General features: G+C 36.1%; 1 protein-coding gene and 1 non-coding gene across 10 annotated transcripts in view; one reads left to right on the top strand and one right to left on the bottom strand.

The window, feature by feature from the left end:
* The window catches only part of SRSF11 (serine and arginine rich splicing factor 11), a 40539-nt gene that overhangs the window by 12854 nt on the left and 12455 nt on the right, over positions 1-15230 (bottom strand). For 3 of the 9 annotated variants that reach the window (XM_078072922.1, XM_078072918.1, XM_078072919.1), the window contains exons 1-6: positions 14618-14636; positions 14185-14406; positions 7495-7628; positions 3615-3724; positions 1362-1454; positions 601-650 (exon numbers count right to left, since the gene is read on the bottom strand). In XM_078072922.1, the coding sequence (XP_077929048.1) occupies positions 601-650; positions 1362-1454; positions 3615-3724; positions 7495-7628; positions 14185-14384 (587 nt within the window). In that variant the 5' untranslated portion in view covers positions 14385-14406; positions 14618-14636. Of the gene's footprint in view, positions 1-600; positions 651-1361; positions 1455-3614; positions 3725-7494; positions 7629-14184; positions 14410-14617; positions 14665-15230 lie in introns of those variants that run through there. The other 6 variants (XM_078072917.1, XM_036116891.2, XM_078072920.1 and 3 more) reach the window with 6 other exon arrangements.
* On the top strand, positions 10716-10816 carry LOC118551233 (U6 spliceosomal RNA). The gene has a single exon (XR_004924966.1). It is a non-coding gene; the product is annotated as a U6 spliceosomal RNA (small nuclear RNA).

Here is a 15230-nt window from a genome sequence, read left to right on the forward strand (position 1 = left end):
GTTATATATCAATTAGAGAATGTTACAGCACAAAGAGAACACTTCAAAGCACCTAAAAAAAGATGTTGGTATTATGTGACATGTACTAGTCTTTTGCTCTGGGATAGTGTTTCCTTCCCTTCTGTGTCCCTGACTCCTATTCATGCCCCAGGCTCAGCATCTCTGATCTTAAGTTCTCCTTGTAATAAGTTCCCATAGCCCCTGTGTATTTCCTCTTGTTGTATGCACACACTAAATATAGACACTTTACTATATTTAAATAATGTCTCTCTTTCTGACTAGAGTACAAATGCTATGAAGGTACAAGCTTATAGTAGTACTCAGTATATATATATTTTTCAAATGAACCAACTAAAGAACATTTAGCTCTTTTCCTGTCATCCTGGCAGAACATATTCACAACTGTTCCGAAAGACTCAACTTATACTGAAACAAAACCCTTTAAAGATGGGCTTACCTCTGAATTTTTCTCGTTTCTAGAAAACAGAATTATGTATTGTGTAACTTGAAATAACTTTCTTTTTAACTACCAAAGCACAACTTCTCCATTCACATACTATATCCACATCACCCAATAGAAACACAGAAAAAAATCCTTACTTGGGATCAACAGTACTCATAAGCTTCAGCAACTGATCTGCAGCAAGAGACTGCAAAAACAAAAATATAACAACAGTGAGAATACATAAAATAAATGATTGCTATTTTATTTTCTCAGTATGTTGAAATGCCTTAGGAGAATCAGGCCAGTGTACAAAAAGTAACATTATTTTAGGCACACTGATGACCAACAGAAATATAATGCCAGTGAAATACATCATGTTAAGTTGAGCTGCTTTAGCAAGTTAAATATATTATTAGCTGAAAAGTCTAGGTTTTATAGAACAATTACCTCTTGCTTATTTTGAGACTTTCTGAGGAGGTCACATTTCAAAGAAATGTGTAAAACATAACTCCAAGTGTTCAGGCAGTATAAGATTTCCACAAAGTAAGGTCTTCAGAAAAAAGTTTAGCCAAATAACAATGAGAGAAAACAAAAATTTCCGAGTAACAAGAAAACAAATTATGAACCCACGTTCCCATCCTTTCATGATTATTTATTCTGACTCCAAACATACTGATGTATTGGCTTCCTGTGAAACTACTCTGAACTGCATAAAATGAGAAATTCTTTAATGGTCAAGGGGCTAATAATGCAGTGGCCTTTTAAACTTCTCATTAACAAGTTTACGTAAAAAAAATTATTACTATACTGTAGCAATCAGTTATCTCCCATTCTGGAAATGCAAACTTAACAGTTAATGGAACGAATTTCTTTAATTATAAAAATGAGCTCAAAGTTGAAGGGTATTCAGTTATACCTGAGAGTTCAAGTTTGCTCCAGGAAGCCCAAGTGCAGCAAGGGCAGGATCAAGAGTAGGAGCTCCCAAAGCAGCCAATGGAACAGCGCCAATCTGTGAAATTTCAAATTTTATTTACTTAAAATTTAATTTCTGTTCCTGATACTATTTTTTCCTGTTTAAAGGACCATATAATAACTAATTTAAGTCTGAGCTATGTGGGCTCTGTTTCAACTACTCAGCTTATATGCCACTGTAGCTTGAAAACAAAGATAATACTAAATGAACAAATGGGCATGGCTGTCAAATCAAAATGAACAAAAACGGGGGTCTGGACCAAGGGCTGTAGTTTGCCTACTACCCCTGCAATATACAATGGCCTCATTTCTCACTCATTACAGCACATTTATCCCTAAAACCAGAAATTAGAAAAACATAAAGTTTTATATATTCATGTGCCAACAATTTGTATTTGTTGCTTCTCAGCTCCAAATCCACTGCTCTTTGCCCCTTTTGTGATAATGAAAGCAGCACCCTTATAAGCATTTCTCCCTCAACAGCTGGCGTGATGTCAAGCTTTATCTGTAGGGGGAGCCAGGACGACACTGGAAGGGGTTTCTCTTCGTCGTTCCTTTGTTCACTTTCTGATGGTTACTGCAGTGGGATGCAGTGGCTTTCACCTCTTTATTTATTTGAGAGAGAGAGTGTGCGCGTGCGCCTGAGCACAAGCAGGGGGCACGGCAGGCAGAGGGAGAGGGAGAAGCAGGTTTCCCGCTGAGCAGGGAGCCTGATGCAGGACTCGATCTCAGGCCCTGGGATCATGACCTGAGCCAAAGGCAGCCTCTTAATCGACTGAGCCACCCAGGCGCCCCTGGCTTTCACCTCTTTAGTGAGTTTCAGTACCATCCTTTTGGGCAGCTTCTTACAAGTTCTGTGGGCACCCAGAGAACTTCTGTACTATCCAGCCTTTTGAAGGAGGTCTGAAACTTAGCCTTCAGGGGGAAGAGGAACCCCCTCCTCATCTAATGTGTTTCCTGTGTTCTTTCTTCCTCAGATCTAGAAGTACTAGTTGCTTCCTATACCTGTGATTACTGTATATTCACTGGCGTTCCACTAAGTAATCTCCTATTACTAGTTAGTAATTCTTTATATTAAACTTTCCCTATTTAAGTTACCGTGTGTGGGTTTTTTTTTTGTCTCTTGCCTGACATAATTCTAGTCAATAATAGATGCAAACCATGCAAAGTCCTATTGGAGGCAGTCTTTCTCTGTAAGAACTGTGCTAAAAGTTCTTCTAGCTTCTAATAATATTTAGTAAGTAAAAGACACCAAACTTTCTGTACTTTAACTGTTTATGAAGTACAATTAAAATAGTGTCACTATAAAGTATCTACCTTAGTTATTATACAATTTTATACACTGAAGGAATCAATCTACAAATTACCCAGATCCTCATAAGTAAAAAATGAGGATTTAAGTGACAAAGTCATACTCAAAAAACATGGGAATTCCTGACTTCATCCTTTTTCTGACTTAACAGTTAATGGAACTATTCAGACAGGCAAAATGATATCATAGAAAAAAATGCTGTTATAAAATTCTAGTTGAGGCTTGCTGTTCGATATTATCTGTGAAACCACTCACTGACCAGTTACAATCTCTCTGAATAAGAATACATGAAATTTAAAGAGCTTTTTAGTTCTAAAACAATATGCTTTTTACAGCATCCTATCAAGTTAGAACATTACCTAGCAAAAATCTTCTCCAACTTTATTTCATCTTCCCCATGTTAAAAATCTCCATTAAGAATTCATCTTTATTTCAAGCCATGTACTTAATTCAAACCTCAAGAGCAAAAGATCAAAGGGCATTGACAAAGAAAAAAACAGTAAGTCTCAATTTCACCTTTATTTTCTTTCTGGGTCCAAATGAACATACTATTTTTAACAGCATGTTCAACAGAAGTCTTATGCCTCATGAGATTCCAGCCCTACCCCCTCACCTGCCACCCACGTGGTTCCTTATTTTGAGAGCTAGTGGAAAACGAAATACAACAGATTTATGATTTTCAGAATGTTCTTCAAATGCAAACTCCCAAGAGGTTTTCTTCAGTATTTATAATTACAATACAGCCTTTCACAATACTGTGAACGCGTGGTATCACTCTGTGAACTCTACTCATTACAGCACTTAAAAAGCTCCAGTATGTTTAGGTTTATCCACAATTCTGTGTTCCTTTCTATCCTTTAAGATTTCAAATGGAACGAGCAGTACCTGGGTAAGTGGGTTAGGGGTAGGCAGGAGTCCACCACCAGGCAGAAGACCTGCCACTGCATTAGCTGGTGCCAACAGAGACAAAGCCTTAGTCTCATCAGGAATAACTCCTGCAGAGAAACATCCTTGCATTAGAACACACTTTTTTGCAAGACAGAAAACACACAAAAACACCCAGAAAAAGTCTCCCTGATACACCACCTGAGTTTGTTGAAAGTACTTATGTTCGCTAAAATATAAAGCTTGACTTCTATGATTATTTATCATTAATTTTATGTCAGAATGAAACTTCAATGTGTGAAAATTTGTTTCCTTTTTCTCTACAAATGGTTAAGTTTCTAGAGTAAAAAAAAAATAGCACAATACACACTACTTTTTTGTTAACACTGCCAAGATTTCATCACCTGTACTCGATTTTTAAGTCATGAACCAAACGTAAGCAAGCACAGTCGGTTCTCCAGGGGTGTGCTCTCAACTTTCAAAAGCTGTTTTATGAACAACGACTCGTGTCGGCTGCTTCACTATAAAGCACACAGAAAAATCAAGATACACAAGACAAAAAAAGTTTGATTTAGGGGTTAATAATATGGTACAGTTACTATGATTTTCTTTTACACCTACCATACAAATTTTGTAAAAATTAAGAGAAGAAAAGTATGTAAAGGAAATATTCTGTTGGAATCAAGCGTAGGGCTTTTGCTGACTCATGAAAATGAATATGAATGTTTCTGAAGGTCTCTGAATACACACAGGATGTGTGTGTGAAAGTGAGTAAGAAAGAGAGAGAATAGGTAAAACAACATGGCACATTCCTTACCTGTATAGTAAAATGCTTTATGTTCCAACATGTGCCATGCTAACCATACCAAAAATGCTGCTACATAGTGTCAGTTCAAAAGCTAACTTAGCCAAACTCCTAAAGCCAAAAACAACATGTATGTCTGTTTTTAAAGCCTAATCTGTGTATTCAGATAAAATCTAAGGGCCCTAAAACAAATATTTATGTAGACAATTTAAATTCTATCCAACAGCAAAAGCCCTATACAGATGGATTAATCTGTTAATGTGCCCAAGCCCCCAAAATGAGAGTTCAATAATACAATTAAACTACATATTTGCAAATACCAGTAGTATTTCTGTAATACATATTAAGAAACTGCATCTCATCATAAAACATACAATATGTACAGGGCACTTAAGAGAAACTGGATAAGCTGCAGAAGAAAACTGTTGGGTGGTATTTTCAGCAGGGCCTGGTATATAGTTCAGGCTGAACCAGGGAAAAGAACTGTAAAACACAACAACAAAAAAGAAAAACCACTGTTAAATAAAGGTAATGGTTCCTTCCACCTATACTGAGAAGTGCCGATAATATAAACAAATGTATACTACACAGCACTGTTATCTTGCTTGTGTCAGAGCTGTCATCAATTTAGATACCAAGAGTTATGGAGGGGTGGGGGAGAAAATCATTTAGATATAGGGCATTAATGCATCAATATTAACAAACCTACAAAGATTATGGGATAATTTTGCATGCAAAATTATGTCTCAAGAGGATAATATTAAGTATCAACATCTTACTCAAATCAGTGCATTTGCAACATTTCTGGCAAACTAAAATCCTCTTGAATTTATTGTGAGACACCTGATAGAAGATCTGCATCCATTAAAAAAAAAAGTCATGCATCTGATCCTCTGATTTAAAAAAGACTATTTAAAAATAAAACTACAATTTAAAAATAGCAATGAGGCCCCTCACCAGTTAATTTTCATGCGTCAAGAGTATTTTTTTTACTGCTGCTTTGATAGAACCATGAAATACTGCATGAATGTGTAGAAATGAAAGAAAAAGAAACAGACAAAAGAAACAAACATTAACCAAGGAACCTAAATAACCCCCAAATCCATTACTATTAAGAGTTCCTTCCAAATCCAGCTATCTCGGTTTTACCAATTAAGACTATTCCTTACCGTAGACTTTGTGTCTATTGCTCTAAAACACTGACCAAGAGCCAACACCAAAGTGTAAGAGCTAAAACTAGGGTGAATGGTGACAAAGGGACTGAGTACATCAATTATTTAGCGGTGGTAACATTAATACAGCATACCATACCAATAATTAAATAAACCAAAAATAGATTCTGGAACTAAATATTTCTATAATTCTATATACATTCCTAAACATTTCATTTACAAAACAGATCTAGAAAGGATACTATAGTCTAAAAATACTTATGAAAGCCAGTTATATGATATACTGTATTATGTTCAGGACTTGGGAACTATGATACTTAGCCAATAAGAATTCTTTAAATTTAAAGCCTAACTAAAGTTCTGCACATTACTCACATGATTTGAACTTTGTTTCAAAACTGTATTTTACTTATCCTAAATCTGAATTCTGTATATTTTCTCTTGGTGATAAGTCTTATCCTACAACAGGCACACTGATATAAAAGAAATTGCTTAATCAAAACACACTAACTCAAACGTTTATCAGCATATATATTTTAAAACCTTAAAATAGGGCTCACACACTTTAATATCATGGAGACAGATGTACTATTATTATATAGCATGCCTTAATCCATCTATGAATGCAATTTAATTTCTTTAGAAAACCACAAAGGCAATTTTTCTAAGTTTTAAGGACTAGACATTTCACAACTTTTACAAGGCATGGTGTAAATGTTCACACTGGTATTCAAAGATCTGAGATAGCATCTAAAGTTAACAATATCAAAATTCTGCTTCCACTGACCAGTTCATTAAGGGGAAAGCATTTAAATTCTGGTCAGCATATATGTTAAATTATTAGCTTAAAATCCAGTAATTTTATCATATTTCAGTGATTTCTTTGATCAAAATTTATAGTTACCGAAAAGCAAATAAAGTAGCAGTACATTGGGAACAAACTAATTATAAAATATGTTTCAGAAAATTTTACAAAATGGAATTAATATAGTGCTGTCTTGTCACAGTGGCTTTTTTAGATCCAAAACCCTGCTCATTATTTTTCTGTCAAATTACTTTAACAGCCTAAAATGTAAAAAGAGAGAAAATGTAGTTAACAAATGGATGGTTACACCAGGAAAACACTTGGGGGACTTGAGTGCTTGCTGGCCTTTAGTTAATGTCTAGAATCCCCTGTAGCTGCAGAGGACCCACTGTTTTTCAGTCATCTGGAAGAGTTTTGCATTTGCCTTCTCCACTACAAAAATCACACACACAAATAACAGAGAGAAGAATTTATTATTTAGAGATATCTAGAAAATATAGCAAGAATGAACAAGAAAATCTGGCATAAAAACAAATCACCCAGTGCCCATCTGGCACCTAAGCTACAGAAAATCTTGAACTTTCATAAAAAACAAAATCATTGCAACCCTTGGTATACTGGAAATCAATGTGGGATTTTTTTTTAAAGTTATCTGTGAGAGGAAGCACTACATAAATAAAACTAACCTAGTCATTTATTTATTCAAAACAGAAATAACATCATGCATTTATTTGAAGGTTTCTACGTAAATGTGCATGGAGTGAACCATTCACCTTCAGGGCTTTTTCATAAAACTCAACATTAAATTAACTAAGTAGGTATATCTTAAGAAATTACAATTAGGGATATGGTTTTAACGAACTTAAAATGTTTTAAAAGAAGGCAAAAAGTTAAATATCTTATAAAAACAGGTCTGATTTCTAATTTTTAGAATTAAAAAAAAAATCTGCAAGTAAAAATATGGACTGCAGTATAACAAGGGTTTCAAAATGTTAATAGCTTAAATTTCTAACATGCTACTAACGCTCACTCTAAAACTATACTGAGGTAGATGGTCATCATAGGATGCCCTCATAGGTAGTTAAACAAAGCACAAACCTTCTGCATATGGTACGACTATCAAAGCTCTGTCAACGAATACAGTGTTTGTCAGATGCTGTGCCACAACTGCTGAGTCCGGGTCATGGAACTTAACAAAGCAGACACGGGATGAGACTGGCAAAGGTGAATCACTAAAAAGTAAGCAAACAACATAAAAAAAGAGAAAAAGAATATCAGCTAAAACACAAATGTATGACTCACAAACCAACACTTGCATTCCAAAAGTAAAATACGCAGATAAAAATACATACCATATGTGTTACTTTAGTTCACCACTTAAAAAGAAAATGACATTTCAAATAAGGTACTGCCCACTGAACTCACAAATTGTATGGAGACAAAAACAATCACTGTTTATAAACTCACAGTGTATCAAGTTAAAAACAGTTTGAAACTGTAATCTCAGAGTTTGAGCTGACCACAAAAGTGGCAACATTTTTTCCATAATACCAACACCAGCTATTTTTAATTATAAGTAAAAATAATTAGTTTTGGTTTAGAAAACTTTCCACTACTGGTAACTTTTCAGAGTAAGAAACAAAGAATTTCTACTTCAGGGATAAAAGAATATTGCGGGAAGTACATGTATTTGACTATCTGAGTTTTCTTGACCTGCCTACTAAGTGCTGTCCTTTTCTACCTACAGCATAACTCCTAGGCATTATAAATAAATAAGGCTACCTTACTCTGAGCACCTTCAGAAAAACAAATGTGTACGCACATGGAGATACACAGTACCCCCTAGTATTTTTAGACAAAAATTCCCTCAGCAAATTGCTTTCTTAGGTAAAAAAGCGCAAAAATGCAACCTATGGCAGGGTAAGATAGATAGATTAAGCAGTGAGCAGGATTTTTTTTTTTTTTAAATACAGGGTGGTTCAAATTTCTGCCACAAAACTCTGTGAAAGAGAAAGATTAAATAAAAGTCTGGGGTTGCTCCCTTAACTCCAAACCAAAAGTTGTGAAAACCAATGTCTTAAAGTAGTAGTAATCACATCATCCCTGGCTATACATCAGAATCACCGGGGCGGGGGGGGGGGGGGGGGGGGGGGGGGGGGGAGGACAGGACGACAACACGACACCCAGACTCTCTACTCCACATCAATTAAACCAAGATCTTTAATCTACTCCACATCAATTAAACCAAGATCTTTAATGTACTGAACGCCTCTTTATTTTTATTCTCTGTGACCATTTTAATATGCAACCAGAATAAAGAATAACTGCTTTATTATAATAAGCCAATTGCATCTTAAGATTCAATAATGAAAAGGTAAATCCTATAATAAATTTGGCTGGCTTTAGAATAGGGTTTACTGCTAACTCTTCTAATAAATTAGATTTTCATGTATACATAAAAATGTAATTACATCAGATTTGGCTACACTGGTATTTCAGAGATAAGTTTGTTGTTGCAAAGAAAATTTTCCTCATAATTTGAGCACTAACATGAAGCTACTATATAGCCCAAGAACTCAAACCCATTAGAACTTTTAATAATGTTTCCTGAAAGGCACTGCCCATATACTAAGCACAGATCCAAATAATCCAGGTTCAAAGCGAAGTTGACAATACTGTCTATCCAAATGGAATTTAAGCCATCTTGTTAAGGAACCTTATTGCCAAATGTTTTTGAAAAGATACAGTGTTTTTTTTTAATGTGGATACAGTGTTTTTTTAATGTGAACCACTACTGGTCTAAAATTTAACAATGTTGCACCCATATAGCAGAAAGAATGCCATTTCAGCGGTTTAGAACTAAAGCTATAGCATTTTGTATCTCTTTTCTTACATATCCACATTTTTACCACAAAATTAAAAAAGCTCTTTAAATGATGCTATCCTTCATTTTTAACACCTAACATAATGGTTTGGGAAGTAATAGACATTTAAATTTCTTTTTTTTTTTAAGATTTTATTTATTTGACAGAGAGAGAGAGAGACTGAGAGACAGGGAACACAAGCAGGGGGAGTGGGTGAGGGAGAAGCAGGCTTCCCGCTGAGCAGGGAGCCCAAAGTGGTGCTCAATCCCAGGACCTTGGGATCATGACTGGGATCATGATCTGAGCCGAAGGCAGACACTCAACGACTAAGCCACCCAGGTGCCCCTAGACATTTAAATTTCTAAAAAAGTGATCTCTACCATTTCTTTGACACTACTGTTATTTGACTAAAGAAAATGACTCTAATATTAAGTTCTTAAAGACTATCAATACAATGAAAACAGTTCTTTTTAAAATAAAATTAGGAAATACCGCCTACATTCTCAGTGTATTTCCATTAATTTGGCAATTAAAATGATTCATATTTTTTCTATCCATTCACATCATAGCTATTACTTGCAGCTATTACTTGCTTATATCAAACCTGTAAGTGGTGGGGAGGTAAAAACATAAATAATTATATACCATGGAAAAGAGAGTCACCGTATGACAACTCAGAAGGGCAAATAATTCATTTCTCCCAACTTCAAACTTATTTAAAACCATTACCACTTGGGCCCACAGTCACATTCTACACACGCTAATAAGATAGCATGTTAATTTCACCTTCAGACTAATGCCTGAAATTTTCATACCTTAGAATTCTGTGCAAGTACCACTTCTAAAAATTTAACTGTTTTTTATTCTTTACCTTTAAGAATTAATATAGATGAGGTAGGGCAGATAATGAGAAGCAAGATAGGAAAGAGCAAGCCCTATATGATGCTTTTGTCTTTAGGTAAAGAGTGGCAGTATTTTTCCAATTTTTTTTTTTTTTTTTTTTAAATTAGAATGTCCTCTAAGGGTTGTTTCCCAATCTTCTGGGATGCACATGGAAAAGTCAGATTTCTGTTTTCCATCAAGCCCAATGAATTTGAGAATCCCTTTATAGGAGGGCTTTGATTCCTAAAACCCACACTTGATATTTGTGCCAACTAAAGTATGAGAACTAAAGTATGAGAACTTCTGGGTCAGACCACGACACTTTTTCAACTCCCACCTTAATACTGTGTTAACCATTTCTGATAGAGAATTTTGAGCTTATAATTATAAACAAAGGCAATGTTCACCTGAAAATGTGACTCCGTTCACCTAATATGCCCTCTCCTTCACTGTGTTCTTACTCAGTTATAAAGAAATACAGTAAAACGTTGCATGTAATATTTTAAAGATAACCTTACCAACTATAGCTACTTATACTTATCATTATTAAAGTATAACGTATAAGTATTTTTGGTGCTCACTTCCACAGCACATTAAAACTGGAATGATACAGAGAGATTAGCATGGCCCTGTGTAAGAATAACACTCAAATTTGTGATGCATACCATACTTTTAGTTTTTTTCTAGTAATACAGTTTTTGTTAGAATGTCTGCAAACTTTTCCTTAGTAATTTAATGTATTTTTTTTTTTTTTGCTGTGAAAGAAAATTATAATTTTATTTTTGTTTTTCAGTTGGATGAGCAAAGGAGTTCAATGTCAGTTTGTGACTGAATTAACTTTCAATGATTTGGTCACTATAAAAAATAATCTATTTTTGGTCACCGAAATAATTACCTAAGTAAGTTATTTAAGTAATTGATGTGAACCTTCATTTAATGTGTAATTTTGACATATGCTTCCCTGGGATCATTACCCAATAAACACTCCAGTTATATTCTCCATTCTGAAATACACTAACACCAAACATTTAAAGAAGATTTATTACTGTAAAAGAATGATTCCACTCATAAGTTCCTTATAAACCAAGGAAATCCTTCACCAAGTAGTAAACGAGAATCACAACACTGGGGTTGAAATACTAATTCTGACATTGGTAGAGTGATTTGGAAGTGCAAAACAAACTGTGTGAATTTCAGTTCACTTGTTCATAGAACAGGTTTAAAATAAAAAAGGAAAGCATCTAGCATATACTAGACAATCAAACAATGTTGAATTTCCAAAATGCATTTTAGGGACAACTAGAATTAAAGTTAATAATCTTCCTTTAAAAGAGAGGGAATAAATGAGGGGAACACCGAGAGATGCTTTCAACTAGGTCTAAGGGCTGTCATACTGAAGAGAGGGTTAGCGTATTTCTTGTGAAACAGTATGATCACTGGGTGAAATTATGGGCCGGCAATTTCTGGCTTAAAAGAACCAAGAAAGAGAGGGATTCTGTAATGAAACAAAGGGAGAAACCTTGAGGAGGTTGACAATGAAACGTTTGGCATAATCCCAGATCCCAGGATCACCACTGTACCACCCTCCCATAGGCATTTATAACTGAAAGCATTTCAGTAGGTGTGGGTTAAGGCTGTCATATATGTACTTTAAAAAATGCTCTATAGGTGATGTTGCTGACCCAAGGAGCCACATATTCTAAAAGAGAGAGAAACTAAACTTAGAGAAAAACAAAGTAGTTAAATTGAACAGGGAATGGAGCAGGGTGTTTTATTTTCACACAGGGTGATCAGGGAAGGTTTCTCTGATTAGGTGACAACTGAGTATCAAAAGTAAGCAAGCATGTCATAGGCATATATCCAGGTGAAAAGAGTTCTAGGTGAATATGAATGCCCTTGGGGGAAAAAAATACAAACACCCCATAAAAAAAATCAAGCGGCAAACATGCTTACAATAGTTAGAATTTTATATATTCTGAACCATTCAATCTTATTCTAGGAGTAAAAAAGTAGATTTTTAGAATGATGAACTTTTTTGGAGTACTAGTTAGGACTTCATAGCACATGACCCCTTGCAAGCTGCTCCCGAAAAATGGTAGTAAGCTTAAAGAAATTGTCCAAAGTAGTTCCAAATTATGCAGGTCAGATTAGCAATTGAAACTTACATTTAAAAAAAAATCAACATTAAATGAACAAAAGTAGGACTCTACATCCATCCTATTCAAATCTAGAAGGCCAAGAAGGTAATATTAGCGTCTACTAAATTGTAACCTTGTACAGTTTCAGATGAGAAATTACCTATATGTGGGAACATATATGAAGAAGTCAAAGAGCAAAGATGTGCCATTTTTTATCTCTTCTTCCTAATACAGGGAAAAGAGTCCTCTTAATGCACAGCACCCCAGACCATGTTATCTGATGCACATCAGTTATTCTCGTTATGATAGTACTCCTTTGACAACAAAGCAAAAAAGCCAGACTCTGGTCCATCATGACCCTAAGGTATTGATCATTCATTAAGTAAAAGAGGAGCCAGTAAACAGCCTATACCTCTGTCATCTTTTTATAAATGCGTCATAAAAAGAGCATCTTCAAAATAAAACATTTTAAAGTCAGCAACTATAACAAAATTCTTAACTTGCTGGGCTGGAAAGAATTATTTCATAAATCAATCCAGTATGTCAGGTACTTTGAATAATAATCTGATTATAATAATCACATGCATCACTCTCATTTTCTGCCTTTTTGCTGTTTGCTAATTTCACGAACAACTTAATAAGGGGCATGTTGTGAGAAAATGGAGTAACAGCAAAATTATTTTTGTATGTTCATACTAGGAAAGCTATTTGTCCTTCATTACTAAAAGCAGTCAAATTTCCATTCAAAGTAACAAAAATGTTTGTTTCCAGAATTCTACACTTCGTGAAAATCAGTAACTCTGAAATCTTTCGCTGCATGTATATTCCCCTAAAAATTAAAGACACCACACCCATTTGAAAACATTAAGAATCATCTAAAAGCATTCTAAGTAGAAAGTGATGAAGTATGGGAAATAGTTAATATTGCATTTTACCATCAACTTCTATTAATTTTTTTTCTTAGAGTAAAAATGTATTTAGATTAATGATTTACTACAGCCACCACAACAGTGGATTCCTTGAGAATTCCAATTTCCCGTTTAGTACTTAAGTGACATCATAAAACTCTCAATGTATACTGGGTACTCAGTGTTTACTTATAGTAACACCTGAATTTTCACTCTTCACAAAGAGGACACCACTGTTTTATTATTTCAAATGTTTGTTCTAATATTTATCACATCTTACTTCAAAGCTTTATTTTTTCTTTGCAGTTAATCCACTCATTTAATACTTTTTCAGTAAGAATGTGAGACAACAGAATAAAAACAAAAAGCCATACACTCTAAATTCAAAAATTTAACATTCCATAAGAACTGTAAAAATATAAATGTGTACGTTATTTAAACAAAAGAAAACCTTTCGTTTCAGCTATAACCCATTTTTGTCATTATAAAAATTAAGTATTCAGGCTCACTGAATTAATCATCTGTCAAAGAGTATTAACTCTGAATTATATTCACTGGGCCAGAATCAGTCAACGGCAATACTTACAATTTACTGACAACAAACCAAGTTATCAAATTAACATAAGAATGAATTGTTACTTTTCAAAGAACTCAAACATTTGTTTTTAAAAAAGTGATTAAACTATATACAAAACACAGAATGTGCAGTTTGCCTTGCTCTAAGTGCTCAAAAAAACGACCACGTTGTCACAATTTAAGAAAAAAACCCACCAAATCCCAAGATTTTAAAAGCCTGTGTCTCTCTAATACGCAAAACCCTGGCCCTGCTTCTTCGCATTAAGCCTAACAGGTAGTTTCTTTCGTAAGTAAACGCAACAGCCGGCCTCAACTAAAAGCAACCTGGTCCAGGGAAGCGACAAGGGCCTAGGAAATGGTGTAGGTTAGGCCCGGAATGGGGAGGAGTCAGTAAAAACGGTGATGGTGGACGATACTCACTCTGGCGGGAAGAGGCGCAGTTCGTCGATCTTGCCTAGGAAACCGAAGAGGGTCCGCATCTGCTCAGAGCTAGCGCTCGGGGAGACATTAGTCACCTGGATTACCTCGGTGCCGCCGCCTCCGCCACCGCCGCCGCCGCCACCGGGCCCGCCGCTGGGGCCCGGGCCCGCAGTACTGGGGACGACGGTAGTGTTGCTCATGGCGCTGCTCGCGTTCTCGCTCCTGCTTTAACACATCAAACACACAACAAACAGTGAGAGGGAGGGGGAAGAGGAACCGATTCGCCGGAGAGTAGACAGGAGGGTGTCCGATGCTACAGCCGCTGCTGCCACCGCCGCCGTTCCTCCACCCCGCCGCTTGTCGGGAGGGGGGTGCGGGGGGAGACGAGAACGCGCGAGTTCGAGACCACGAGAAAACAAACGGCCGCCCCCACCTCGCTTCCAACCACCTCACTCGCGGGCCCGAGCTCCCCACAATGCCTTGCGGCATACGGGCGCGTCACCGTGGGCTCCGCCCCGCGCAGGCCCAGCCAGCCTCGCCCGCAGCCGGAGAAACGCGAGAGGCACCGAGGTGTAATGGAAGTCGTTACCCATTTTCATCCCCCCCCCCTTTTTTTTGAAGAAAGAAGTGGAAGGCATTAACTTTTTAAAAGACAAGCATTCAATCCTCTGCAAAAAACTTCACACTTTAGCAACTATTATTAGAAATGCCCCCAATACGTATATCTTCACACAAGATCATCTCCATTTCTGTCATTACTAAGGAAATTTCCACCGTAGCAACCAAAATTTTCCTCATCACTATAAAATTTTATAAATCTTTACTATACACACATTTGGTAACATTAAATTTTTTTTAAAGATTTTATTTATTTGACAGAGAGTACAAGCCGGGGGAGCAGCAGGCAGAGGGAGAAGCAGGCTCCCTGCTGTGGCGCTCGATTCCAGGACCCCGAGGTCATTTCCTGAGGTGAAGGCAGACGCTTAACAGACTGAGCCACCCAGGTGCCCCGGTACCATTAAATTTTTAACCAATCTGCTTTGTCA

Source organism: Halichoerus grypus, chromosome 5, assembly GCF_964656455.1.
Source record: "Halichoerus grypus chromosome 5, mHalGry1.hap1.1, whole genome shotgun sequence".
Lineage (NCBI taxonomy): Eukaryota > Metazoa > Chordata > Mammalia > Carnivora > Phocidae > Halichoerus > Halichoerus grypus.